At 42.7% G+C, this 26,451-nt stretch overlaps 2 protein-coding genes across 2 annotated transcripts; both read left to right on the top strand.

Moving 5' to 3' along the window:
• Positions 1-5: 5 nt before the first annotated feature.
• Positions 6-13,886, top strand: LOC134180562 (ribosomal protein S6 kinase alpha-5-like). Its single transcript, XM_062647739.1, has 11 exons — positions 6-90; positions 156-230; positions 292-510; positions 8,286-8,401; positions 8,959-9,066; positions 9,120-9,203; positions 9,839-9,942; positions 10,001-10,316; positions 10,378-10,500; positions 10,554-10,652; positions 13,827-13,886. The coding sequence occupies exons 1-11, from the start codon at positions 39-41 to the stop codon at positions 13,884-13,886; spliced, it is 1,356 nt and encodes a 451-aa protein (XP_062503723.1). The 5' UTR covers positions 6-38.
• A 5,961-nt stretch (positions 13,887-19,847) lies between these two features.
• LOC134180561 (ribosomal protein S6 kinase alpha-5-like) lies at positions 19,848-26,146 on the top strand. The gene is made up of 7 exons (XM_062647737.1): positions 19,848-20,116; positions 21,522-21,578; positions 22,973-23,060; positions 23,127-23,297; positions 24,064-24,288; positions 24,355-24,514; positions 25,605-26,146. The coding sequence occupies exons 1-7, from the start codon at positions 19,848-19,850 to the stop codon at positions 25,982-25,984; spliced, it is 1,350 nt and encodes a 449-aa protein (XP_062503721.1). The 3' UTR covers positions 25,985-26,146.
• Positions 26,147-26,451: the final 305 nt, after the last annotated feature.

Genomic DNA, 26,451 nt, shown 5'->3' with positions numbered 1-26,451 from the left:
GGCGGCATTCGTTTACACAGCGTAATGTATTTCTGCTGATGGCTGCTCAAGATGTTGCCTATACGACAGTAGAGCATGATCTGCAGTCAGGTTGTGTGAATTGTAGTGTTGCCTTTGTCGTTGCGCAGCATTTGATTCTCGTTTCAACTTTACAGACTTCGGAGTTGAAACGGAGGAGGGCAAGGTAAGTCTTCGAGACTTCGATTTGCTACGTGTTCTAGGGACGGGAGGTGAGATAACAATGAAATAGATGTTCTTAATAATGGCGCTTTACTGTACGCGTTTGTCCAGCATACGGGAAAGTGTTCTTGGTGAGGAAAAAGACTGGCAAAGATTGCGACAGGTTGTTTGCTATGAAAGTGTTGAAGAAGGCAACGATTGTGCAGAAGGCAAAGGCTACGGAACATACAATGACTGAGAGACAAGTACTGGAGGCGGTCAGAGAGTCTCCTTTTCTTGTTACTCTTCATTACGCATTTCAGACTGATGCCAAACTTCACCTTATTCTTGGTAATGAAACAGAAAATGTTCAACGTTCAGTTTTTAAATAGAAATTTGCAAAATGTGTATTTTCCACTTCAAATATACAGTACAATGTGTACTGTATATGTGAAGGGTGTAGGTACGTTTCAACACCCTCAATGCTAGTCTTCATGCAAAAAGTGAATGCAACAGTGAATTAATTAGTTATGGCACCCTCAATTTGGTACAGTATTGAACCATTCACATTTGTTTTTTGCTTTTTGCTAGTTTGTGTAGCCATCCCACCAGAGTAGGAAGTGGGGGGGGGAGGAGGAGGATGCATGGGGATGAGGAGGATGCATGGGGATGAGTGATGAAATCTCCTCGCTCAGTGTAGGAATTGAAATTTTCTGTGCCAGTGACTTTTGCAAATCTGTTTACAGTCTGGCAAGCGAGGTAGTTTTTGCTTACTCATGATGATATCCACAGTACATCTCCCCCTGCTCATGAAGATTCCTACGCCACTGCATTTCTACTAAAAATACATTTATAATGTTTTTGTATCTTGTAAGATGTAGGTGTAGGTGTTGATGAAAACACTAATTAATTAATGATGACATGAGCAGCACTATTTCAGTACATGTGAGATCTGTACATGAGTGGGCTGTCTTGCATCAGTGATGTATTCAGGAGTGCTTCTAGCATTTCTACAGAATTCTAGCATTTTTACAGAAACATTTTTTGAGACAGCAAAAGGTGTTTTTAATAGTCAACTTTAATAAACTGATCAATATTGACCACTGGTCGACGATGTTGACTGATATAACAACAGGTTGGGCTTTGATGAAGATTCATTGCATTCATGTCAAAGTCTATAACAATCCATCTTTGCCATGAAGAAACTGGTGCAAAGAATTTGAGCAATGCACCCAAGGAGGATGAAATTTTCTTGGTTATGGCTGATAACTAGTGAATGACTAAATTGGTGTTTCCTCACGTTTCAGTTGACTCTGCTGTATGTCTCAAACTAATAAGGTTCTAACGCAGAAACCCTTTATAAGATCCTGAATCTACCACTGTGCGTATTCACATACTACTGTAGTAGTGGCCATGAAAAAGGAATTTTATTGCGTAAAGGGCAAAAAGCCTATAATATGATAATTTATTGTAGCACGCTTATAATGTATGTATGGTTTGTTGTAGTTTGGACAACATGCATGATAGGCAGTACTTTGAGTACCATCTTACTGCCGTTTTTGGTGACCTTAAGATGTTTTAGGTTTTGGGTTGGCAAATGTTACTCACACTTACCTCACTGATGTAGATAGTTGTCAAGCCATACCAACAAGTGTATGCATGTATATAGCAAAAGTGCATGTGGAATAAATGTACTGTAACTTTGGCATTACAGTTATCTGTGCTAGTGTAGTCACACGCAGGTGTGCTTTTTCCTATGGTAACGGTGGTGAAGTAAATAGACTACAGTATTATGCATATGTAGTCTTTGTGTACATGGCAAGTGTCAGTTTATGGTTTAGTTTGCTCTGGTAGTTTCATCACAGGCCACACAAGTTATTTCTTTGTTTTACACAGTCACACTGCGTGTGCCTTTTTTTTGATTTTTGTGGGAAAACAGGTACAGAATATTTGATTGATACATGTGAACAAAGCGTTTTGAGCACTTGTGCTGGTGCACAATAAGTTCAGCACGTGTAGATTGTGTGTATACTATACCCATATGATGATATGCGTGTCATGCCTTGTGTCATGCCTTTTGTGAAGCACATGATCATCATTCTAGGGCTAGTGCAGACAATCAAATTGACACGTTTCAGCATTGATGTTGAGGGATGTGAGAAACTTTCTTGGCATGCTGAAAGTGTTGCCAGTGATGTGTCATTCTTTCAAACTCATCTGTGGAATAGAATGTGTCACTGATAGCACTTGTCTCTCAGTCTGTGTATTAGAATTGGCAATGCATATGATATATACAGGGTTGCCACACCTACGAATAGATTCGTAGCCTACGAATTTCTAGGGCAAAATAATGCCTACGAAAAATGCGAGCGGGCCTATGAATTCTGGAGAGATCGTTCAGCAGTCCCGGATAAATGACGCAGCATCTTCAAACCCAGTGCAAACGCTGTTGTTTAGACAGCAGTTCTGCCGGCTAGTTTAACTGCTGAGACCACTCTTCAATGTCTTGGTTATATACATACATAGACATGTAATGGCTATATGGTGGTTGGTAGGGGGTATAGGGCATTTTTGACGGAGGCCCAAAGGCTCTTATTACAGAGATAATTGACCAAGCCCCAGGTGAGGTCTAATTATCGAGGTAATAAGAGCCTTGAGCGGAGGTGTCAATAATGTCCTATACCTGGCCAACCATCTTATAACCGGTTTATATCATGGGCGTGGTCAGAGGTTTCACTACAGTTGGCTGACGCGAACCTAACAAACTCCAAGTGACGCTTGGTCCTCATACTGCATTGAACTTTGCTAACTGTAACGTTACGGTGTACTTGGGTGGTCAAAAGTGACTACTTACTGCATGTGACCTACTGTCTGTTTCCCATAAGTGTGAACTTTGAAAATCATCAATATCTCTGCTGTTTAGTGGACTTTCGCGATGATCTCGGTATCGTTAGAAAGAGCTAGGTTTGGCATTTCTGTTTATCAAATTATCTAGGCCTTTCCTGCAAACAAAACGGGAGGATAATACTTGTACATATCAAACACAAACGGGTGGAGCAATGGCTATTATCCAATTATCTTGTAAGATCAACGGATCAGCAACTGGAACCATTTAAGATAATTGGTATAACATGGTCCAACTGGAGCAGCTCTTAGTGCTCTAATAAGCACACCTGGTGTGACCTCTACTTCATTACTCACTTCCGAGTTCACGCTTATGGGGAACAGACAGTAGCTGCGCTATTTTGGTAATGCAACCTGCACATAGCACTAAAAGCATTGTGTTTACTTACAAGTACTTACTGCAATGTAGCTGCAGTCAATGAAGTCAAACATGTGGTGTTTGTTGTTACTCTGCCAACGTATGGCAATGACACGTGCAGCCCTTAGCAACGGTTCTATATGACCTTTGTCCCTAGCAGCGGTTGTATATGGCCCATATACTACCTGCACATAACCTGTGAGAGCGCTGTGAATGGCCCATATACCACGCCCATGATATAAATATAAATATATCTATATATATAGAGCATCAGGTAGGTCTTTAATTAAATTTATCACAATACACGGTAAGGTGATCCCGACCATTGGAGGGTAGTTTGATGACCCGGATATATACTGCTGAGTGTAATGAGCGAATCAAATAAGTGCGTGCCTTTGCATCCCACAGAGGATTCGACACTTACTGCAAAGAGATCTCGGTGGAGTCAGAGGTACAGAAAGGAGTGGGAATCAGATCCTGACTGCATCGGGTGGCTCAGTCAATCCAGGCGTCTGCCTAGCATGGCTACCTGCATGCTGTGCAACAAGGAGCTGAGGTATGAGAGTGGTGGTCTACGGCAATTACATCATCATGCACGCTCTTCTGAGCACATAGAACGAAAGCAGGAGAGAGAAGGATGCTGTCATGTCACGGAGGCACTTCTTCCAAGAAAGCAGTCTAGTCTCTCTGTAGCTGCTGCGGATGGAATTTTGAAGCTTGCTTTTTTCTTGGTCGAACACAATGTGCCAGTAGCAACCGCCGATCATATCATTCCACTTCTTTGCAGCATTGCACCTGATTCAAAGATTTTGACAGAAATGAAGGCGGCAAGGACAAAGATGACGGCTGCTATTCATACAGTTGCAAACTCGATGCAATCTAAAGTTGTTTCCCTTATGCAAACCAGCTATTTTTCCTTGGTTCTGGATGAAGCTACTGACATAAGTATTCGTGAACAAGTAGTCATATTAGTGAGAGCATGGGACACTGCTGGAATTGCTTCAGGAAAGGTTCGGTCAATGCTGCTGGGAGTTGAAGAGGTAAGCTCGCCCACAGCAGAACGCATATTTTCCGTTGTATCTGACAAGTTAGAAGAAGAATGTATTCCTTGGAAAAACCTAATTGGGTACACTTCTGACGGTGCCAATGTTATGCGTGGTAGAAAGAATTCCGTGTTGACAAGACTGGTTGAAAAGAAGCCTGATCTGTTCTCGCTGCACTGTACTTGCCACCAACTTCATCTTCGTGCGTCAGCAGCTTGCAGAGTCTCACCAGGTAGTATTGAAGACTTTCTGCGTCAGACAGCCTACTTCTTTGACCACAGCCTCAAACGGTGTGCTGCCTTGAGGCAGGTGCAGGCTACTCTAGGTGTGCCTCAGTATAAGCTGATAAAACCCACAGGGACACGCTGGCTCAGTTTACATCAGTGTGTTGAACGTACGCTTGAGCAGTGGGATGCACTTCAGACGTACTTTTCTACCAACTCTGATGTATGGCATCGTGACAATGTTAGACAATTTGTTGAGATAATGAGGAACAACAACACTAGACCGCTTCTACAGTTCTTGCAAGAAGTTCTAGAACACTTTACTAAACTAGACAAAGAATTTCAATCAGAGGAAGTTTTGATCTACAAATTGCACCACCGTCAATTGGAGTTTCTGAGATTTATGCTGTTTAATTGTCTCAAATCCTGTACTCTGGCAGAGGCTAGTTTAGACCTTTGCTTAACCGTTGATTTAGATGATTCTTGAAACTGGATATCAGCTGAAGACATTGTGGTCAGTGCAGACTGCCGTAAATCCATTGATGCAGTACTAACAATGCCAAGAGAGCTTGAATTTCTTGACAGATGTCGTCGGTTCTATTTAGAAGCTTCCCATCAATTGTGGTCTCGTTTGCCGCTTAGTTGTCCTGTTCTACAAGGCATACAAATGCTTGATCCCAAGACAGGCAAAAGGCAAACAGCGTCCAATGTCTATACATTAGCGTCAAAATTTCCATTAGTGCCGTCATCAGAAGTGACTAAAGTTCAAAGAGAGTGGCAGATGTATCAGGTAGCTGTGGCTGACCACCCCTGTTCGAGCGATTTGATGGTTGATGAGTATTGGCATGAAATAAGCCAAATGTCTGGTCACGATGGCCTAACTCTTTACCCAGTGCTGGCAAAGTTGGCTAAAGCGCTACTCGTAATTCCTCATTCAGGGGCTGATGTAGAGACATTTTTCGGCTCTTCGGGGAGAAAAATCAGAATATCGAAGTCGAATGGGGGCCAGGCTTTTGGCTAGCCTCTTGACTATCAAGTGCAACAAAGGGAGCACAACATGTTTTGAGTTTTCACCAACTGTAGAAATGAGGCAAATGTTTGGCTGCAACACTGCAAGAGTAGCCGGCAGGTTATCAGAAACGAAATCCTCTAAAGTCAGATCTCATGACAATTCTCACACTTGTCAGTCCACTAGTGGACATGCTGATTCAACTGCTGACACTGTGAAGAGTTCCCTCTTACATTCTACATTCAGTAATATGTTGTCAGACTCCTCTTTCGTCAAATTGAAACAGCCAGCCAAACTTACAAACAAAGCTGCAAAAGTTGCAACAAAGTCTAATCAGCAAATAACAGCTTTTCTGGCTTCAGGTCCTTACTTTCACAATTTATTCAGAGCATTCAAAACAGCTTCTGACAGTCATTCTCCAGATGTTGTGACCAATGGTGAAACGGTATGTCCTTCCGAAGCTGTAGAGACTTTATATGAGTATTCAGAATGTCAATCAAGAATTGATAAGCGTGATGGGAGAAACGCGTGCACCCTGATCAGCGCAAGAGTTGCTCACAAATTTCTTGCTACCCAAACTAGTGTCCAACAGTTTATTTCTCAAAAGGATGGCCTGTTAAATTGTATACGTGCAGGGAATAAAAGGTATGACGAATTGCCACTTGCAGGATTCTTGAGTGCTAAGGAAGCAATCCAATTGCAACCATCACTTTATTTGATGGCAAGTACGGACATTTTTGTTAGGGCAGGCGAATGGAGGCTATTTGAAGAGTGCTTATTGCAACAATCAGCGTTGAATGGTTGTACTGCCATTATACTTGTCGCCACACCGTACTCATTCGCTGTCTGCTTGGGCAACACTAGTCTGTTCCTCTTTGATAGCCATTCACACGGACAAAACGGTTCTCTGGCTGCCATCGTTGACAAGAAGAAAATGACTGGTTATATGCAATATTTTTTCATAAGTGGTACCCAACCATATCTTTTGTTGGCTGACAAGGAGTTGCACAGCTAACCATTGTTTGTCTCACATCTGAACAGCAGCTGTCATAAATTTAATTATCTGAGTTAATTAAACAGGTCATTGAACGTGTTGTGCATAAATATACACTAAGTATGGTGTATTTGCTAAATTTTAAGATTATTTTGTGTTGCCAGTAAATTACCAAATATAAGTGGGCGTGTCTTTGTCAACTTTTGTTGCCTACGAATTTTTTGCCAAATAAGTGTGGCAACCCTGTATATACGATACTGATAATTCCGCGTTTCTCATCACATCAGTTAGCCATTCATGGACCAATACCAATATGGAAATGTATCTAACTTGTCAGTGTATGATGTTAATTAGTTATTTGCTATTATTTAATTGCTGAATGTGTGTTATGTTTCTAAAAACTTTGTGTTACTGTGAGATCTTACCTGACAGCTGTATTTATGGATGTTTGCTACATGTTGCCACACAGAAGATGAGTTGCCATTAATTAAGAAGATGAAGTTTATTATTGTTAGGTATTTTTCGTCTTAGTTTTGTTTTTACGCTGCCCGTACCTTTGTGATTCATGATGGCGAGAAAGAAAGAAATAACTTTGTGTGGCCTTAATATCTAGTTATTGTGCTTACATAGATGCAATTTTTATAAAGACGAGAAACAAAGTAGGTTAGTTCTCATAAACTTAATGAAGTAAAGGCGGGTTCACATTAAAATTATGCAGTGTTTTGTGTCTTGTGTCTTCTGTTCTGAGTCTTATGTCCTGAGTTTTATGTCTTGATTATTCTGCATTCAGATGCATTCACATCAAACGCCAGTTTCTGTGTGTATGTAGCGTGCACAGCTTTGACATCACCAATGTATGAATTGATTTCAATGGGCACATGTACGCAGGAAACAAACCCTGACGCAAGAAATAGAACTGGTTCTATATTTTGTGTCGTGTTTCTGACAATGCTGCATCATGAGCAATTTGAAAATGTGAAGGGCAGTATATGACGCAAGGCTGTGTCGCTTTGCATCATTAATGTGAATACATCTTACATGAATGGCATGTTTTTGTTTTTACTTATTTTGTATTCAGTGTTTTCATTGTGTGAAATGGACGTGTTGTCAGCATGTCAGCATGTTTGCTCAAGAGCATATCTGCATTTTGTTTTTCTAAACTGATGTAACATTATTTGTGCTGAAGAACTGAGGAATGGCTAGTCTTGTTGATATTGTGGTGTTAATGCTGAACTGTAACAAGCAAAGACAGAGAACTGCATCTGCTGGTTAAAGGCCACACGCACTTGACTATAATATAACACTCCCAATAGTGCAAGTATTACTAACGTGAGACTTGGAAGGGCATTTAAGCCAACATGCTAGCTAGGAGTGAAGAGTTCTTTTTCAAGGTTTACAAAGATAATGGTTTCTTTATATATATTATATAGGACTGTTTGAAAGAATTAGTGGAATGGTGGTGTACAGACTGTCTTAGACTGTAGATATGGTGATTCGTATCAGAACTTTTTAACAAGATACTAAGGAGGTGTTACAGGGCAACAGGCTAACCGTACATTTTAATATTGTTAAAAGGAAACATTATCTGTTTCAGACTATGTATGTGGTGGAGAATTGTTTACTCATTTGTATCAACGGGACCATTTCAATGAAGCAGAATGTCGCATTTACGTTGGAGAAGTTCTTCTTGCAATTGAACATTTACACAAGGTATAATATTTTTGAAGTTGTGTTAATGATAAATTATTTTCTTTGACATGCTGGTCTTTATTTTATACTACTTCAAATGGACTTGCCAAAGGCAAGGATATGTCTGCACTCTTTTGATCAGACCCTTTATGCTGAATTTGGGATTTGGTGCAAGAGCCTTCTCTTTGATTTGTCAAAAGCAATCACTTGTTTTCCGTTAATTAATGCTGGTACACTCCAGTATTGACGCTGGAATTACTTGAGTCAACTCCAGCGTCAAGAACGCTGGATGAACGCTGGGACCATCGTTGAGAACATTGTCATGTTTACAATAGGATGCTCAGGCGGACGTCATCTTCAGTGTTAGCGTCAGCATCAGGGTCAGCGTCGTATTGTGAACCGGGCTTTAGTGACACACTTAATTACATTTTATGTGTGATAGCAAATTATTTGTATTGGCTTCAATCTTGGACATTTGTAGTTTTTGTACTTGCAGCTTTATGACAAAATTTATATTCTGTTTTATGTATGTGCTACTATGAGTCAGTTGTATGTATTTGCATTGCATTTTTTGATAGTTGGGTATAATTTATCGTGATCTTAAACTGGAGAACATACTTTTGGATGCTGAAGGTCATGTAGTACTGACTGACTTTGGGCTGAGCAAGGAAATGATTGGAGATGAGGTGTACTTGGTTGTATCTGGTGTTTTGTAATGTAAACTATGTAGTATTTGTAGGGAGATAGGACATATTCCTACTGTGGAACTGTGGAGTACATGGCTCCAGAAGTGGTAAAGAGCAGCAAAAAAGGACATGATAAGGTGTGAGATTAGCTACAGTAGGACATCACTTATCCGACGGACATGGGACTAAAAGGACGTCGGATAACTGACGCATTTTGAAATACGACTGCAGAATACTTAAAAGAAGCTCAACATCTAATTGTACATGTAACAACTAATACAGTACAACTTCTTTGACTAGGGAGAACACTAATGGGAACTGTCAAGACTTAAAGTAACCACTAATCTTAGTCTGGATCGATACTTTCCCTCTTCTTGCTGTAGTTTTCATCAGCAGCCCATTCAGTAGGACCATTGTGCTTACTGAAACTTCAGGTTGTTCTTCCAGGTACTGAAGAACCGTTTCTAGAGCTGCACATTTAATTTGACGACACGTGGATCACGGATACAGTACTGTACACACAGGAATCGTATATCCTAGCGTGCACACAGCCTTGCAGTTCAGACAAGCCATGCACCGTCGGATAATCCGTGCTGTCCGATAACTGAGTGTCGGATAAGTGGTGTCCTACTGTATTACCTATGCAATGTGATTATTGCTTGGAGGACTGATTAGGTTCTGGGTGTGTTTGTTTCGTATTCTGATACGGATCAGACAGCGTGTTGTGTGGCGTTCTTTGTATTTGAAATGTGTGGTTGTTTGTTTTATGTAGGCAGTTGATTGGTGGAGTCTTGGTGTGTTGTTGTATGAATTACTTTCCGGAGCATCCCCATTTACAGTTGAAGGAGAAGATAACTCTCAAATAAAAGTGTCAAGGTATGTTGTCTTTCTTCCTGTGTTTGATTGCTGATTGTAGTTCTAATTTACTTGGAAGACGTATACTTCGATGTGAGCCTTTCTATCCCACGTCATTTTCCGTTGGAGTGAAGGATCTTCTTAGGGGTTTATTGGCTAAGGATGCCAAACGTCGACTGGGTTGTGGAAGGAATGGAGTTGAAGATATCAAGCAGCATCAGTGGTTTGATGGTTTGGACTGGGCGTGTTTGAAAAGCAAACAAATGTCACCACCATTTGTTCCAGTAATCAGAGATGAATTAGATGTGAGCAACTTCTCGGAGGAATTCACTCGTCAGACACCAACAGATTCACCTGCTGTTGTTCCCTCTCTCAGTGACAAGGATATTTTTCGGGTAGATAGAAATGTTTGCTTGTCACATCGTGCTTCAAAGTTGAAAGCAGCTTTATGTACAGGGCTACTCATTTGTGGCTCCAGCTGTTCTCTTTGACAAGAATTTGATAAGCAATGCATTATTGGACAGTAGGGAATTTTTTCGTGGAGTGAAACGTGACAGGCCTGCACATACTTGGATCACAGTAATGTCTTTAAGAAAGTTTTGTGGTTTGTACTTGAATATTATGTGGTATAGAATTCTCATTTTTTGGCTAAATATGAAGTGCTGGAGGAGCTGTTGGGTGAGGGTACATATTCAACTTGCAGGTACAATCTTATAGCTACACAGCAGGCAGTTGTTGACTATTTACCTAGCGTGCATTTCCTTTGCCTCTCCTGCTCTCCTGGAATTAAGGCAGGCATCAGAAGAGAGTAGTATAGAAGAGCATGACCATACGCTGTTGCATCAGAAGAGAGTAGTATAGAAGAGCATGATCAATTGGTTCGAAAGACCAGTCGCCCATCGCCAAATGGCGATCTCTGTCACAGGAATGGCGACTAGTCAAGCCTATAGCTAGGAAGTCGGCATGCCATAGGAATGGTAAAGCGTGACCAAGATAGACTTTCCAGATTTTCGAGTTTAGTAGGAGCTTGAAAACTAGTATGGCGTAATCTGGGTAAACAAAACCTCAACTTTGCTGTCTACACGAACGTAAACTGTCCACCCGTGTTCCAGCGAAGAGCGCTCCGCTGAAGCACGTGCACAAGGAATGACACCACCTGCACCTGGGAAACACTTAGGTAATTAATTAATTAATTAAAGAAACCTCACACTAGGCTCGATTTTGACTGGCTTCCCGCACAATGGCGTGCATTCAGCACTTACTAAACTTGAAATGTGCAACAGAAGTCGAAGCCAGAGCAATTCTAGCCGAGATTGGCGGATACCAATATTCCCGAAAGCCATACTAGTTTCTTGTCTCAGTGGCAACTAGATTTGCTGGCTAGGGATCTGATACCAGACAATGCTCCTGCAAATCTGCTTCCAGTAGCTGTGGGCACAGATGGAAACTGCCGCTATCGGGCCATTTCTTTGATTTTTGCGGGGCACGAAAATTGCCATCAAGAACTACAGCTTTGCACTGTTTATGAGCTCATGCTCAACAAAGACTACTAAGTATTACATCAGGTGCTGCAAGGAACGAGCTGACAAGGTGTCAATGGAGTCTGGCTTCTCTCCTAGTGGCTGCCTCACAATTTACAGTATGAGATTACAGAAGTATGGCACGTGTGCATGACGTATGGCACGTGTGCATGACGTATGGCACGTGTGCATGACGTCTGCACATGCTAAACCAACTAAAGTCCGAAAATGCGGATCCCACGATTCCATGTCTAATATAAATTTGGGCATCTCAGATAAGCTTAGTAGCACCATACATTATTGTTGTAGCTATTACTAGTTCCTGAATTCTATCTATCAGCACTCCAACTCACAAACCAGTGTTCCGAAAGGTGTAGGGTAATCCGGGGTAATTCCGCACACTTTTTAGTTAGATGACCCGTATCTTCTGCAAGAGATTGCATCCTGCGTTTACATGGTTTCATCGTTTGCTACTGTAGTATACGTGGACGGCTGTTCTTGGCACCATGCAACTATACAAGCAAGCAGTTGGACATTTTTTGCATTAGGGTCAAATATCAGGGGTGGGGCTATTCTGCACAGTTGCCGTTCCTCCCTCTGATGGCTGCAATCACGACACCTGGTTAGAATTACGACTTGAGCATACATAAAGCAAAGGTAAAGTTTTTGTAGGTTTTCTGCGAATGCTAACTATGGTCCGCCCTACATGTTACTGATTTTGTATTCTGCTTCTCCTCTCAGGCTGTGCACCGTTTACAAACTCATGCCTGCTTCTTTGATGGTCTTTTGCTTAGTATATATATAGCAATTTACAATGAAATGATATGATATCCACTTTGCATCCTACGAAGGCCCCAATAAATGACGAAAAGATGCCTGTGATCGGCTAATTTCAGCTGGTGATTTATCTTCTGCGATATGCACGAGCAGTAATAGTGGTGTGTCTATCTTTGGAAAGTATGAAGTCACCAAACAACTTGCTAGCTAAAAAGTTAGACGGTTTGTTTTACAACATGATGCTCACCTTTGCATGAAAAACACTAGCTAGAATATTCTTCCGGCTCACAAACATAGCTATTTTGCCACTACCTAAAGCGCAGAACGATAAGCTATCCAGCGAGTGTTCCCCCTTCCATTTTGTCCCCGTTGAAAGAAATAAGAAGTAATTGAATTCAAAAGTGTGGAATTGCCCGTGTGCGGAAATACCCCGGATTACCCATACGGTCTAGACGCGTGACAAGCTCACACGCTTTCAGCATTCCCGGATACTCAATAGTCAGTGTGGTGATGGGTGACCGAGGAGCTTCGTACCAGACCCTCTCGTGCCATTGTGCCCGGTTCCTGTATAACACGACAACGCCAAGAGGGTCTGGGATCATCTCGCCTACTTTCTTCACCTAGTGTCACCCCACGTCACCAACGTCAACGCTTTCATGCTCTTAGTTAATTATGAATCCATTCTTCCATCAAAGTTATGCTAGCTGTGATATCCGATTGCATACATTCTCTGTTTACATTTTGTTCCTGTAGCTGCATGGGAAGAGATTCATTTTGCTGCATGGAAAGAGATTCATTCACAGAGGGAGCTCAATCCTGAGTTCGATTCACGTTGTCTGAAGCTGTGAGGTCCAATGTGATTCAATCAGCAGTCTAGGTAGCTTGGACTAGGGATGCACTAGGTGCCGCTCTATTGCTATGCTGGGCTACGAGAACAATACGAATCGGGAAGCTCGTGTATGATTCGGGAACATTTGGAGCCTGGCAGCGCGTGCCGTCAGTCACGGTGTTGACTTCCGCTCTAGAGTCTCTTGGAGAGGAAGTCCTCTTTCCCAGAGAGGTTGGCAAATATGTAGAGCTTGCATGGGGACAGGATATCAACACTGAAAGGAAGCAAGAAGAGTACGAATAGAAGGTCAAGTCGGTTGCAAGACATTCTGTGTGACACATGAGAATAACTATTACACTAATCGTATTAGTAGCCTGAGGCTTGGTGACATACGAGCTAAGTTGATCGTCTAATAGTATAAACGGTAGGCGCGATGATCCCAGACCCTCTCCTCCGTTGTTGTATTATATGGGAACCGGGCACGATGGCGCGAGAGGGTCTGGTACGAGGCTAGGTGACGAGGAGTCATAGACTCTAGCTATGGTTGCCGTCTGTCAAGTTTTTATGTGTCTTACAACCATGGAAACGCCCTATCGTGTGCCTATAGCTAGCTAGAGTTATCACACCATAGTCTCTGTTTGCTGCTGCGACAGGGTGAGGGCGCAGTACAGGCGCTAGATGGCTATAGAAGTGAGAAACTTGATCTGCAAGCAGAAACTCTGTTTACGCATGCGCAATTTTGTTACTTGTATCTGTGTTACTATGTGTACTCACTGTAGAAAATATCGAACGACAAATTTCAATCAGAACAGTTACTGACACGAGAACCAGTCATTTGAATTTGACCCTCTACCCCAGCCATCACAAGTAGTCTATATATATATATATATATATATATATATATATACATACGGCTCTGGGGCCAGAACGGTACACTAATAGCCTGTTCACACTAGAATGGTTACGTAGCCTAACTACACCTACTTTGGAACTTGGTTTGATCAGAAGTTGATCCAGACCGTCTCTCATTTCTTTTGGGAGACAGTCTGGAACTTTGAGACTAATTTGACTTATGCCCAAATATGTATTGTACATGGATTCATGGATCCGCGTTTTCTACTCAGCCGTAGAGTCCATACCAAAATTAAGGCTTGTCCACCCTGGCAACTGGATTGTGATTCGATCACGATGAATCTAATCCACATCGCGAGGTGGTTTTGATTGCGATTAGATTGCGATTGGTTGAATCCAATTAGAAATAGTGGGCGTTACCTCTATGTATGCTACGCGTGTAGTCGGAACATCTAGCACTCCTCACTCGTCTTTGTTCTCGCTCACCTTACGTCACTGTATCAACACTTTCCACAAGCAAAGAAGCCACACGTACACATCGGTCATCAGTCACGTGATATTGAAAATGAGGCAGAGGTAGCGTTTTCAAAGTGCAGTGTGGACGCTCGCTATCTCGATCAGATTGCAATCTATTCTGGTCTGGTGTGGACAGGGCTTTAGAGACAACGTGGGAATTGTAGTGAAGTGTTTAGATGCTTAGGGAGTGCTTAGAGGAGGGGTCGCTAATAGCCTCTGATTACTTGTTGCTATTGATAAACCATAGCTATACAGGTAGGCAGAGAAGACGATTCAAGTTCAGACAGCGAAGAGGTCTATGTCTGTGAAGGAAATGATGAGAATGTTGGCTCTGACTGAACTGCCAGGATAAGCCATGTCTCGGTGGAGAACTGGAAGCATTTCTGTCTGTACCTAACTCGGAATCGGTTCGCGAACTAGTTTAGCTAGTTTTAGTTCCGATGAAGAGCATTTGGTTGCTAGTGCTATTCGGTCACTGGAATAAAGAGCGTTTGGTTGCTAGTGCTATTTGGTCACTGGACAAGCGATTTGATGAAATGCTTAATGATGACACAGTACTTGCTGCACGGATCTTTGATCCATTAAATGGGCCAGTTGAAACTGAACAGATCGGGTATGGAAACAACCATGTTGCTACCCTTGCTAACAGATTCAAAAACCACGTTCAGGGTTTGAAGAATGGGTTTGAATCTGGTTACCAGTTTGGCCACCTAGAGAAACGTTGTTCACCAAACTTTCACTAGTTTCTAGGTCAGAGATGCCAGAAGTAAACAAGTCATTAATATCACTGTTGAGACCCTTTTCCAGATCTTATCATGTTTGACATTAAATTAAGACCTAACTAGAAATTTGCGGTAATGTTGAACATTGTAGATAGCAAGTAAACATATCAATCTACGGTATTGTGCTTGGGATTCTTTCTATGTAATAGTATGAGTTCATATTTTATCGTAACTTTCAATCAATTACATAGCTACAGCCAAACAAAATGTGGTTGTGTGGTTTGTAATGTTAATTAATGTGATTATGACAATGTGGTTTGTCATCACATCGACATCCTGGCAATCCATGCAAAAAGACATGAGCATTCTTTGTTTGACTCAGTGCCACTACTGATTTGTTGAGAACAGTACATCCGGCTACTGCATGTAATTCATGGTAACTCTCTAGGGAAACCCCACCCCACCTGGTTTCCTATGGCTAGCTGTGCTAATCTCTGGAATGCACGTGATAAACTTTATGGTAGAAAGGATCTAAATAGGCAGTTGCTGCCACCTTTAACTACGATTGACTGCAGATTTTGTGTTATTTGGGAGAAGCTGCTGCGCAGTGGCTTCTCGTCGAGGATAGAGCTGTTGACTTGGGTTTGCTGGTGTAGCGTATGAAGAATAGCGATTGTTTGAAAAATAATACTCTCTTGCAGGTCTTTAGTTGGGTTTGTCTGGAGCTGATGGCAGAGACCAATGAGATTAGTACAGGCAGTAGAGTCAATAAAAATGATGGTCAAACACAGAATAGCAACAACTTGCAATAGATTGCTAGGTGATATGTTGTTATGTAATATGTACAAAGGTGCCAAGTACTAGTAGACGGCATACGTCGCAGGGTGCCACTAAATGGTAGACTTAGAAAGTGGCAACATATTTTGTTTAATTGTAACACAAAACATCTGCTGAGCAGGTGGTTTGCATCCAAGAGCCGCTGCCACGTAAGACTAAAAGCTACCAAATATTTCTAGTCGCCAAATTGGTGACCACACCGTTTGTTTAGTCTCCAACCACCTAGAAGTGGTCGCCATATGGTGACTTGGCAATCGGATTTTTCGAACCCTGAGTCTGTCGTTACAGTGAGTCAAAGTCCTAATGGCATCAGTAGCACTATTGTGTCCATTGTTGTGGCAGAGTGGCAAGATCTTTTTCTTGTACTACAAAGAAAAAAGGTGGCTTTGTAGCAAAAGGCTAACTACTTGACACAACGAAAATACACAACTGGTCAGAGCCGGTAAAAAATGACACAAAAGTCACGAGGTTCGCAACACACTAGCTAATTAGTGAGGTGTACAAATTATACGGCTTCCGTCCGCTACACCACTCCCCCCCAGAACCGAGATGTAACGCAGTGGGGCCTTGACTTGACGACCTGAACGGGTGCTCTGCGATTGAACGCCGTTAGAGGTTTTGTTCCGAAGTACATAATCAGGCGAAGATGGTGGATGCTTAGGCGGTCGTCCACGACGTCTGGGCTCAGCTACTTTGACGGGATGTTCCAGGTCCATGTGAGCTGGCTTGAGTCGATCTACTGTGATTATTTCGCTCTTGCCTCCAATGTCTACCTGGAAGGTTTTGGGGCCAGGATGTATGACTTTGAAAGGGCCTTCATAGGGCAGTTGGAGAGGAGTGCGATGAGCGTCACGACGGATGAAAACGAACTTGGCCTGCAGCAGATTGTGAGGAACAGACGTAGGTGTGGTGCCGTGCTGAGATGTCGGAACTGGGATGAGTGAGCGTACTTGGTCGCGCAATTGACGGAGATGTAAACTGGTGTCAGAGAGTGTGTCAGCAAAGCCAGGGATAAATTCTCCAGGCACTGTAAGGGTGGAGCCATACACCATTTCCGCTGAGGAACATCCCAAGTCTTCTTTAGGCGCTGTTCTAATTCCCAGAAGTACCCAAGGTAGCTCCCGCACCCAGTTGGGGCCAGTGAGGCGTGCTCGCAAGGCAGACTTCAAATGGCGATGAAACCTTTCTACCAGGCCGTTCGACTGAGGGTGGTAGGCTGTTGTATGGTGAAGTTGTGTACCTAGCAACCGAGAAATAGATGTCCAAAGTTGTGAAGTGAACTGTGGCCCTCTGTCAGATGATATGTCAAGTGGTACGCCAAAACGAGCAATCCAGTGGAAGACTAGAGCTTGAGCGCAATTGGCGGAGTTGGTATTATTCAGAGGAATAGCTTCAGGCCAACGAGAGAAACGATCGATACAAGTAAGTAGATGAGTAAAACCATTGGAAGGTGGAAGTGGTCCTACGAGGTCCACATGGATGTGGTCGAACCTACGATGTGGGACATTAAACTTCTCCAGAGGGGCCCTGATGTGTGCTTGGACCTTGGAAGACTGGCAAGCAATGCACTGCTTGGCCCAGGTTCCTATCTGCTTTTGCAAGCCATTCCATACAAATTTGTTGGCTACAAGTTTTCTTGTAGTGCGCACAGAAGGGTGTGATAGACCATGTATCAGGTCAAAAACTTGGCGTCTCCAACTGGCGGGTACGATCGGTCTAGGCCGGCCGGTTGACATATCACACAGCAGTGTAACACCATGGGTTCCAAAAGGAATATCCTCTACTTGTAGACTCGACGACGTTGCTGTGCGATAGGCCTGTACTTCAGTATCTTGTTGTTGGGCTGTTGCCATGGCACCGTACTCAATTCCCAGTTGTACGTTTGCGATGGTGGCTCTCGACAACGTGTCAGCTACAGGATTGTCTTTCCCTTGCACATGTCGGATGTCAGTCGTGAATTCAGAAATGTATAAAAGTTGACGTTGTTGGCGGTTTGACCAAGGGTCTGACACTTTTGACATACAGAAAGTGAGGGGTTTGTGATCGGTGAAGGCAATAAATTGTCGACCCTCTAGGAAGTAGCGAAAATGCCGTATTCCTAAGTATAGAGCGAGCAGTTCACGATCAAAAGCGCTGTACTTCTTTTCAGGTGGTCTTAGTTTCTTGCTGAAGAAAGCTAGGGGTATCCAGACATCGTCCACAAACTGTTGAAGAACAGCCCCTACTGCCAGATCTGAAGCGTCAGTGGTGAGTGAAATCTGTGCATCGTGATGCGGGTGTGAAAGTAGAGTTGCATCTGCCAAAGCTTTCTTAGTGTCGTGGAAAGCTTTTAACATGGTCTCATCCCAGGTCAGCGTCTTCGGTTTTCCTGATAATGCCTCAAACAATGGTAACATTGTATGAGCTGCGGATGGAATGAACCTGCGGTAGAAATTGACCATACCCACAAATTCTTGCAGGCCCTTGACTGTGGTTGGTTGGTCGAGTTGGGTGATGGCGTCTACTTTTTCAGGAAGTGGCATGATACCAGCACGAGTAATGCGATGGCCTAAGAAGTCCAGACTGTTACGTCCAAATTGACATTTGGAAACGTTGATCACCAGGCCGTGTTCTTGGAGTCTCTGGAACAGCAAGCAAAGGTGTTGCTTGTGAGTCTCAATGTCCTTACTGGCCACCAAGATGTCATCGATGTAGACAAAAGCAAACTCTAAGCCGTGACAGACAGTGTCCATCAGGCGTTGGAAAGCTTGAGCAGCGTTCTTCAGACCAAACGGCATTCTGAGAAATTCGAAAAGTCCAAACGGAGTGATGATAGCAGTTTTGGGAATGTCTTCAGTAGCCACCGGAATCTGGTGATAGCCTCGAACAAGGTCGACTTTAGAAAATACATTCATACCCTCGAGGTGAGAAGAGAAATCCTGCAAGTGAGACACTGGGTATCTGTCTGAAACAGTAGCTTCATTGAGGCGCCTGTAGTCTCCACAGGGGCGCCAACCTCCCGAAGATTTTGGCACCATATGCAATGGTGATGCCCAAGGACTGGACGATCTGCGTATGATGCCCATGGATTCCATACTGCAGAATTCCGCCTTAGCAGCTGTTAGTTTATCTGGAGGCAGGCGACGGGCACGAACATGAACTGGTGGACCTTTGGTAGTGATGAAATGCTCCACACCGTGCTTGGTAGGTTGTTGGACAAAGTTAGGTGTCGTGATAGCTGGAAAGTCCGCCAGCAATATGTCATACTTGTCGGTAGAGGTCGAAATTGCATCAAGGTGAGGCGCAGGAGTTTTGGTGGTCTGCATAAGTGGAGCAGAGTGGAAGGTTGCTGCATCCACAAGACGTTTTCCATTCATATCAACTAGTAGAGAGTTGGAGCGCAAGAAATCGGCTCCTAGCAGAGGACGAGTCACATCGGCGACTATAAAAGACCACTGATATCTGTTTGAAGCAAAATGAAAAGAGAGTTTGCGAGTTCCATACGTCCTGATTGAGCTACCGTTGGCTGCCAGTAGCGGTGGTCCTGGTTGCCTCGTACGCGTGTCCAATCCAGTAGCAGGAAGAACACTGACTTCTGCTCCAGTGTCGATGAGAAACTGCCTCTTGGAAACTGAGTCGCGTAGGAAGAGGAGGCCGCGATTATGGCCGGTCGCCTCGGCCACTAGCGACCGGCCTTGCCGTTTTCCGACCAGTTGCATGGTTGCTTGCATTGTCGAGCTGCCTCGCCGAAGATGCGATGGTAATAACACAAACGGTTAGAATCCGGGGTGTCGAAACCGGAAGTCCTGGACGTTGTCTGCTTCTGTCTTGTCCCGGACGTTGTCTGCTTTTGTCTCGTGGCAAGCGGTCTACGCTGTACGGCGCTCGCTGTAAATGGCTCCATATCACGGCTTGACCAGAGAGCGTCGGCCCGTCTTGCTAGTGCGCGGTGGTCTTCAATCTTTCCATCCACCAGTTGGATGCGAATGTCCTCGGGCAGACGCTCTAGAAAAAGTTGCTCAAAGAGTAGACACGGAGTGTGGTCGCCGAGGAGCGCTAGCATCTCATCCATCAGCGCAGAGGGTTTTGAGTCGCCTAGTAGGCGGAGTTCAAACTGAGCTTCGGCTTGTACAAACCAAACCTCCGATTGGGAAGTCCAGAAAGTTGGCAGCTTGAGCGACACTGCATGTTCTTCGTGTGCCATGAAACAACGTTCCTGGCTTCAGGGTCACCAATGTAGCAAAAGGCTAACTACTTGACACAACGAAAATACACAACTGGTCAGAGCCGGTAAAAAATGACACAAAAGTCACGAGGTTCGCAACACACTAGCTAATTAGTGAGGTGTACAAATTATACGGCTTCCGTCCGCTACAGCTTCATACAGAGATGTTTATGATGCTATCGTTTCTGCAAGGACGAGATTTCCAGTCATAGCCCACTTACTGCAACTGGCAGCCACATTGCCGATGTTGACTGCCGAATGTGAAAGAGGGTTTTTTGGCAATGAATTTAGTGAAGACTAAATTGCAGAACAGACTCGACATTTGCCACTCTGGATGATCTCCTTTTTGTGAAATGCAACGGACCATCAATGTCTGGCTTTAATTGTGTGCCAGCTATAGATTCTTGGACAGAATTTGGTTCTGGACCAAGACATGTAAGAGGCATGCATTAGGAAGTGGACAGAAAGTGTCCGTCACCAACTCTTGACTGTTTTGAGTTGTCATGGAAATGAGTTAAACTGTTGTTGCTTAGGAACTTGTGTTACAGTTGTTTAGTGTAGCAGACTGTTTGTCAGTTGGTCAGTTTATAAACTCTAACCGTTGAATCTAGATATTAATCTAGAGAATGAAGTGCCTTCTGTGCCTGCATGTGGTTACATTGCCCCATCATACTATTGAACTAGGATGAGTGTAACAAAAAGTAAGTAGCCATAATAAACTATTTGACTAATAACTTCTGAGCATCACAAGTAGGCGTGACCCGCGTACATTTATTGAGGGGCGTGGCATAATAAGAATTGCTTTGCCGACCATCATTTCTTAGGTTTTGTGAACTCTATTTTCATAATATGCTGTTGCATCAGAAGAGTCAATACAAGTTAAAGAAACGTGCAGAAGAGTTCTAAAAAGAGGTTGGGCATATGCAGTATTAGCAGCAAAGCGCAATGAGCTCAGAAGTGGTTGCTACACAGTTTGCTGTTGTATTGTAGCACTAGAGCTGCATTGCTGAATGAAAACTAAAAGGAAGAAAATCAACCTGTAGCATCATTATGATGAATTCAAAGTTGTGGAATGTGTATGCCTGAGCTCTTCTCTTGTGTTCTTTGTCTTTTAGCAGAAGGGGTAGAAGATGTCTCATGACTCTTCTAACTGTAGAGAAGAAGTAAAACAAACGGAATAGGTCGCTTATCCTTCAACCTCTTCTGTAAGAGCTGAAGAGGCAAGAGAAATGCACATCTGTATTCACATCTTTTGATTATCACTCACTTAGTCTGGCTATACTTCATCAATAAAACAAAGTCATAGTGTACAACATACAGTTAATCTAAATGTTTGTTTTTAGGCGTTGCAGAAGCAGAAAATCTGGAGAAGAGTTTGCGGTAAAGATTATAAGTAGGAGGTAAGCACTACCCGGTGTGTTTTACTCAGTGTTCTAGCCAGGATTTTTTACCAACCGTCAATATAACGCCATTAAATATAATGACGTTATTAATGACGTCATCAAATGTTTGATGCTGACATATTTGGTAATGACGTCATAAAATTACTTTATCTGTTCTCTAGTAGTATTAGAGTCAAATGCAACATAACACAGACAGACAGACAGATAATACAGTACTAGTACAATGACAGGTTGACTTGGAACTAGAAGTATGAGCTGATCTAAAAGAGTAAGGGTGTAGAGTACAAAACATGAGATTGAAAATAAACAGTAATTAGTAGAACACCTGCTGCAACCAGTCACTCATTAGCACTTCTTGTGTGAAAGGTCAACAGGAATTCACCTCGAACACCAACAAGGAGACCATGCACTTTGTAAGATTACCAGATGTCTGACATGAGAATATGTATTGTTCTGTAGCAACTTTGGGACCATCAAGACCACTAATGTCTAATGATCCCATACTATGCATGCTAAGGCTTTCCAATTCTGTCCCAACCGTCAATAAATGCTGTTTTCCCCACTCCAAACGTCCCTTCCCTCTCCCAACCATCATTTTGACCGTACTGACGGTACTGGCGAGAACACTGTTACTTATCGCGCCATTGATTGCATTTAGGTTTTCTTGCTTTCTGTGTGCCAAACTGGGGCTGGTTTTATGAAGGCATGTTTGGATGGTGGTTATTGCTTCCAGAGCATGATGCAATTCAACGTTTTAGTGTGTGTTATATTGTCTGCATACCGCAAGTAGGTTAGACTTGACCCACTTGAGGACATCAGGTGGCATAACTGCTTTGAAATCAAAGGCACTTTTAATATCCATTGGACCAATTAGTCGCTTCCAGATTTAGACAGTCTTATAGACAGACTGATAGTCTGACAGACTGCCATTTACAGGGTGCACTAGGATAGCATCAATGTGCAAACAACACTAAACAAAAAAACGTAAACAGTGGTTGACAAGGGAAAACTTTTCTGCTTACCACTTTAGCATTATGAACTGTTGGGTTAATTCACAATACTTGCTTGAATCTTGATGTGAACAGAAGGAAGTGTTGATTCCATTTGTCAATATATAAGCAATAGGTAATGTCACGTCTTGTTGCTTGGTGGTGACTTTTCGTTAGCTGGTCAGTTTCCAAACTGGCTGGCTGGCCTTAAACAGACTAGTCTATTGAAATTGGCCAATATGGTCACAAACCGGTTCCTGAAATATACTTGTGTACTTTACAGCATGGCTTATTTTATGGTGTGGGGTAATTGAGTCTAGCTAATTGAGAAAATATGGAAATTATGTTTGCGTGACATTTTTTCAGTTCCTGACTAATGGAAGTAAATGTGTGCATTACAAGGTGTGACCCAACTCGAGAGGTACATGTACTGAAGCTGTGTCAAGGGCACAAGAACGTTGTGAAATTAATTGAAATTCTTGGAGATGAAGTGAGTGGAGACTGTGTCAAATGTTGTGCACTGTAGAATCAGTACACTTTGCAATTTGTATTGTAGCTACATTTCTATCTTGTAATGGAACTGTGTCAAGGTGGAGAGCTGCTACAGCGTCTACGAGAGAAAAAGTCATTTACCGAACAGGAAGCAAGTCGAATAATGAGGCAACTTGTTGAAGCAGCCAAATTTATTCATGGAAAGGGCGTAGTTCATCGTGATTTGAAACCAGAGGTATTGCATACAGTATTAAGTAACGCAACTTTTGCATGCCCTAGAGGCTGTCACAGTGTGGTTCACCTGTTACTGTTATGACAGAGGTTTACCGGCATGCCTTAGTTAGGATAGAGGTAACATCAGTAGGTGTTTTATGAACAAGATGTTACAAGCATTGGCTTGTACAATTGTTCTTTACCAGAAGTCACTCAGCAATGTCATAGAGATGCAATAAGAGCTTACCAATTCAGAATACAACCAAAAGTTATGTAACAACAATTTTAGCCCTCTAGCACGCTTGTGGCATACTCCAGTGTTTATAGTGGTTAAGAAATTCTTTTTATTACACAATTTTCTCTTACTTTTTCTTCTTCTCCTCTTGTTCACTTTCTTGTTTATTATCTGTCAGTTGTGTATGTTGTTCCTGATGATCTTTTCTTTACTAATGCGACCTCTTGTGGACGGTATTAGTACTTTCTGATGTTGCTACTGTAGCTTATTCTAAACAGCTCTCCCGTTTGTCACATTTTCTATGTGGACGAGTTTCTGCATTAGTTTTGAAGCACATATGCTTAGCAGATGATAGCGTTGTCTATCCAGATTGTAGTGGCACCTCTTTGCCATATATGGATGCATGCCTGTATAGGTACCAAACTTTGTTGAACTGTTCTGAAAAGTCCAGGTATATCTGCATGACGGTAATATGGTGATTGGAACTGGAAATTGCTGTATATGTATATGTTGAAGTATATTGTTAAATTGCTTGTATGCATTTTTGCTATAGAACCTGCTTTTTGAGAGTATGTCGGATAGCGCTGAAGTAAAAATAGTTGATTTTGGATTTGCTCGCCAAATTATTGGCAACCAAGAGTTGACTACCCCTTGCTTCACTCTGCATTATGCTGCTCCCGAAGTTCTCAATCAAGTTTCCAATGCTTCAGTGACAGAAAAAGAGGTACCTCACGGTTATGATGAATCATGTGATCTGTGGAGTTTGGGAGTTATTCTGGTTAGAAATAATGACGATATCTATGTTGACTATGACTTTGTGTTTATTGTGTATGTTTCAATGTAGTACACTATGCTTTCTGGCCACGTTCCCTTTCAACATTATGGAGACAATTTGGAAGGAGTTTCTGCTGTTAAGATAATTGAAAGAATTAAAAAGGGTGACGTAGTGTTTCCGGACTCAAGATGGCGGCAAGTGTCTGAGACTGCTAAAGATCTAATTAGAGGCGAGTCATGTTGTTGTGGAGGTTCTGTCAATTAGGTCATCTTTATCAATAACTTAAACTCTATCTGGCTGGCTGGCTCAGTGATCCATCCTATAGATCTGCGCCTGTAAACCGACTCGAAAAATATGTCGTCAAGTCGTCATTTGACGAGTTAAATTTTACAACTGACGACGAACGTTGTAGTTTAGGTCGTCAAATGACGACTAGAGCAGACCAAGGCTAGCTTTCTCGGTATGCAGACGGATAGCTGTAATGTAATGAAACATGCGCCTCACATTGGGACATTTGTCGTACAATGACATGAACGCGTAGTAAATTACCAGCAGCGTTGACAAACTGCTGTTATCTCGGATAATGAAACGGGGAGTGCGAGAGCTATTTCAGGATTCCGACAGAGTTAAGTTTGTGACCAGGGAGCACGTGAGGAAGTGGAGACAATGGTAAATCCTGTAGGCCGAAATAGGTAGATACGATTCTAGTAGTAAGAAACGGACAACTCCCGCAATGTCACGTGTGGATGTCCCGCCTTGTTTTGACAAAGAGAGGTGATTGCGTTTAACTAAGTCAATTAGCTATCACTGTTGTCTCCATGAAGATACAGTAGCTCTGTCTAAACTATGTAACACGTCATATCCATTGGCTCAACGGTAATGTGTTGGATACTCTTGGTTACATGCCATCGTGAAGTACGGAATACTGCCGTGTATGCTTGCACTGGACTGAAGTTCAAGGCCGTACAAAATGGCGCTAGACCACTAAACATTATGATTGATATCAACATAACGTCCTAGACTCATTTTTTTAGGAAACTCGTCAAATGACGACAACTAGTTGGACCAATTTTTTGAGGCCTGAAATTTTAACCTGTTTTAGAACAAAAGACTATAGTTATAAATCACGTGCGTGTTGTTTTTAACACATGTGTTGTGTGTTGTTTTTCAACACACTTCTATTAGCAGTATACCACTGCTGCTGTAATTTTTTCGAAAGTCAATCTTGAGAAAGAATCAAGTGATTTCGGAACTCTGCTTTTTAGCCAAGTCGTTTGTGTAGTTTATGTGGATACGTCGCTACTTATTTGTTTTTGTAGGTTTACTCACTGTTGATCCTAAATTGCGACTTACAACATCAGACGTTCTGGAACACCCTTGGCTCAATCAGAGGCTAAAGTTGGTCGTGTCTCAACGTAATCCTCTTATGACGCCGGAAGTTTTAGGATCTCGCCGTAAACGGTCGATTGAACATGCTGTAACAGTAACTCTTAATGCATTCCACAAAGCTGTAAAGGAGGGATTCGTATTAAGAGATGTCGCCCATGCACCACTCGCCAAACGACGGAAACGGAAGAAGGACAGCAGTACGTCGACTGAAGAGGGACTGGCTACATTTCTTGCTGAAGGAAACAAACCACTTGAAACTGGATTGCATTTGCCTTTATTTGACTCTAAACTTGCAAGCAATGTTCAATAATGGAAAATACTTTTTTCTACAGATGATAGTCCGTGTTTCCAAATGCGTGCAGAACTTGCGCAACTGTGGTTATATCACTGCTTTGTTGGCTCAGTATGTATGTAAAATTTAGTAAAACGCTTTTAGACTGCGATTTGTAAAAATATGAACGAATCATAAATAGTCCGTTGCCATGCATGGGCTGATTGCCGTAGCGAGAACTTCCGCTCCCACTAACCGACAGAAGACTCAGATTGAAGGCTATCGCACTTTGTTGGCAATTGTGAAAGTGGACGGTTTCCTTGATACACTTAATCTAGTTTAATATAGGCGACGAAGCGAGCAGACCAGGAGCTTAAAGAGACGAGATGGAGCGTCCGTTACGCATGGGTGGGGTGATATCGTTGTAAGAGGCGGAGCTGTTCGGGTGCTGTAAAACGCAGACTGCAGACTGCGGACTGCAGTCTACGAAACTGCAGACTGCAGAC

This window comes from Corticium candelabrum, chromosome 5 (genome assembly GCF_963422355.1).
Source record: "Corticium candelabrum chromosome 5, ooCorCand1.1, whole genome shotgun sequence".
In the NCBI taxonomy this organism is placed as follows: domain Eukaryota; kingdom Metazoa; phylum Porifera; class Homoscleromorpha; order Homosclerophorida; family Plakinidae; genus Corticium; species Corticium candelabrum.
The sequence above is the reverse complement of the archived record's forward strand: the minus strand, read 5'-3'. Positions and strand labels throughout refer to the sequence as shown.

Excerpts from the sequence above, each read along its gene's own strand:
- LOC134180562 (XM_062647739.1), top strand. The coding sequence starts at position 39 with ATGGCTGCTCAAGATGTTGCCTATACGACAGTAGAGCATGATCTGCAG. Across the intron at positions 91-155 it reads AGAGCATGATCTGCAGTCAG|ACTTCGGAGTTGAAACGGAG; the intron begins GTTGTGTGAATT and ends TCAACTTTACAG. Across the intron at positions 8,402-8,958 it reads CAATTGAACATTTACACAAG|TTGGGTATAATTTATCGTGA; the intron begins GTATAATATTTT and ends ATTTTTTGATAG.
- LOC134180561 (XM_062647737.1), top strand. The coding sequence starts at position 19,848 with ATGGCTCCATATCACGGCTTGACCAGAGAGCGTCGGCCCGTCTTGCTA. Across the intron at positions 23,061-23,126 it reads TTGAAATTCTTGGAGATGAA|CTACATTTCTATCTTGTAAT; the intron begins GTGAGTGGAGAC and ends TTTGTATTGTAG. Across the intron at positions 23,298-24,063 it reads ATCGTGATTTGAAACCAGAG|AACCTGCTTTTTGAGAGTAT; the intron begins GTATTGCATACA and ends TTTTTGCTATAG.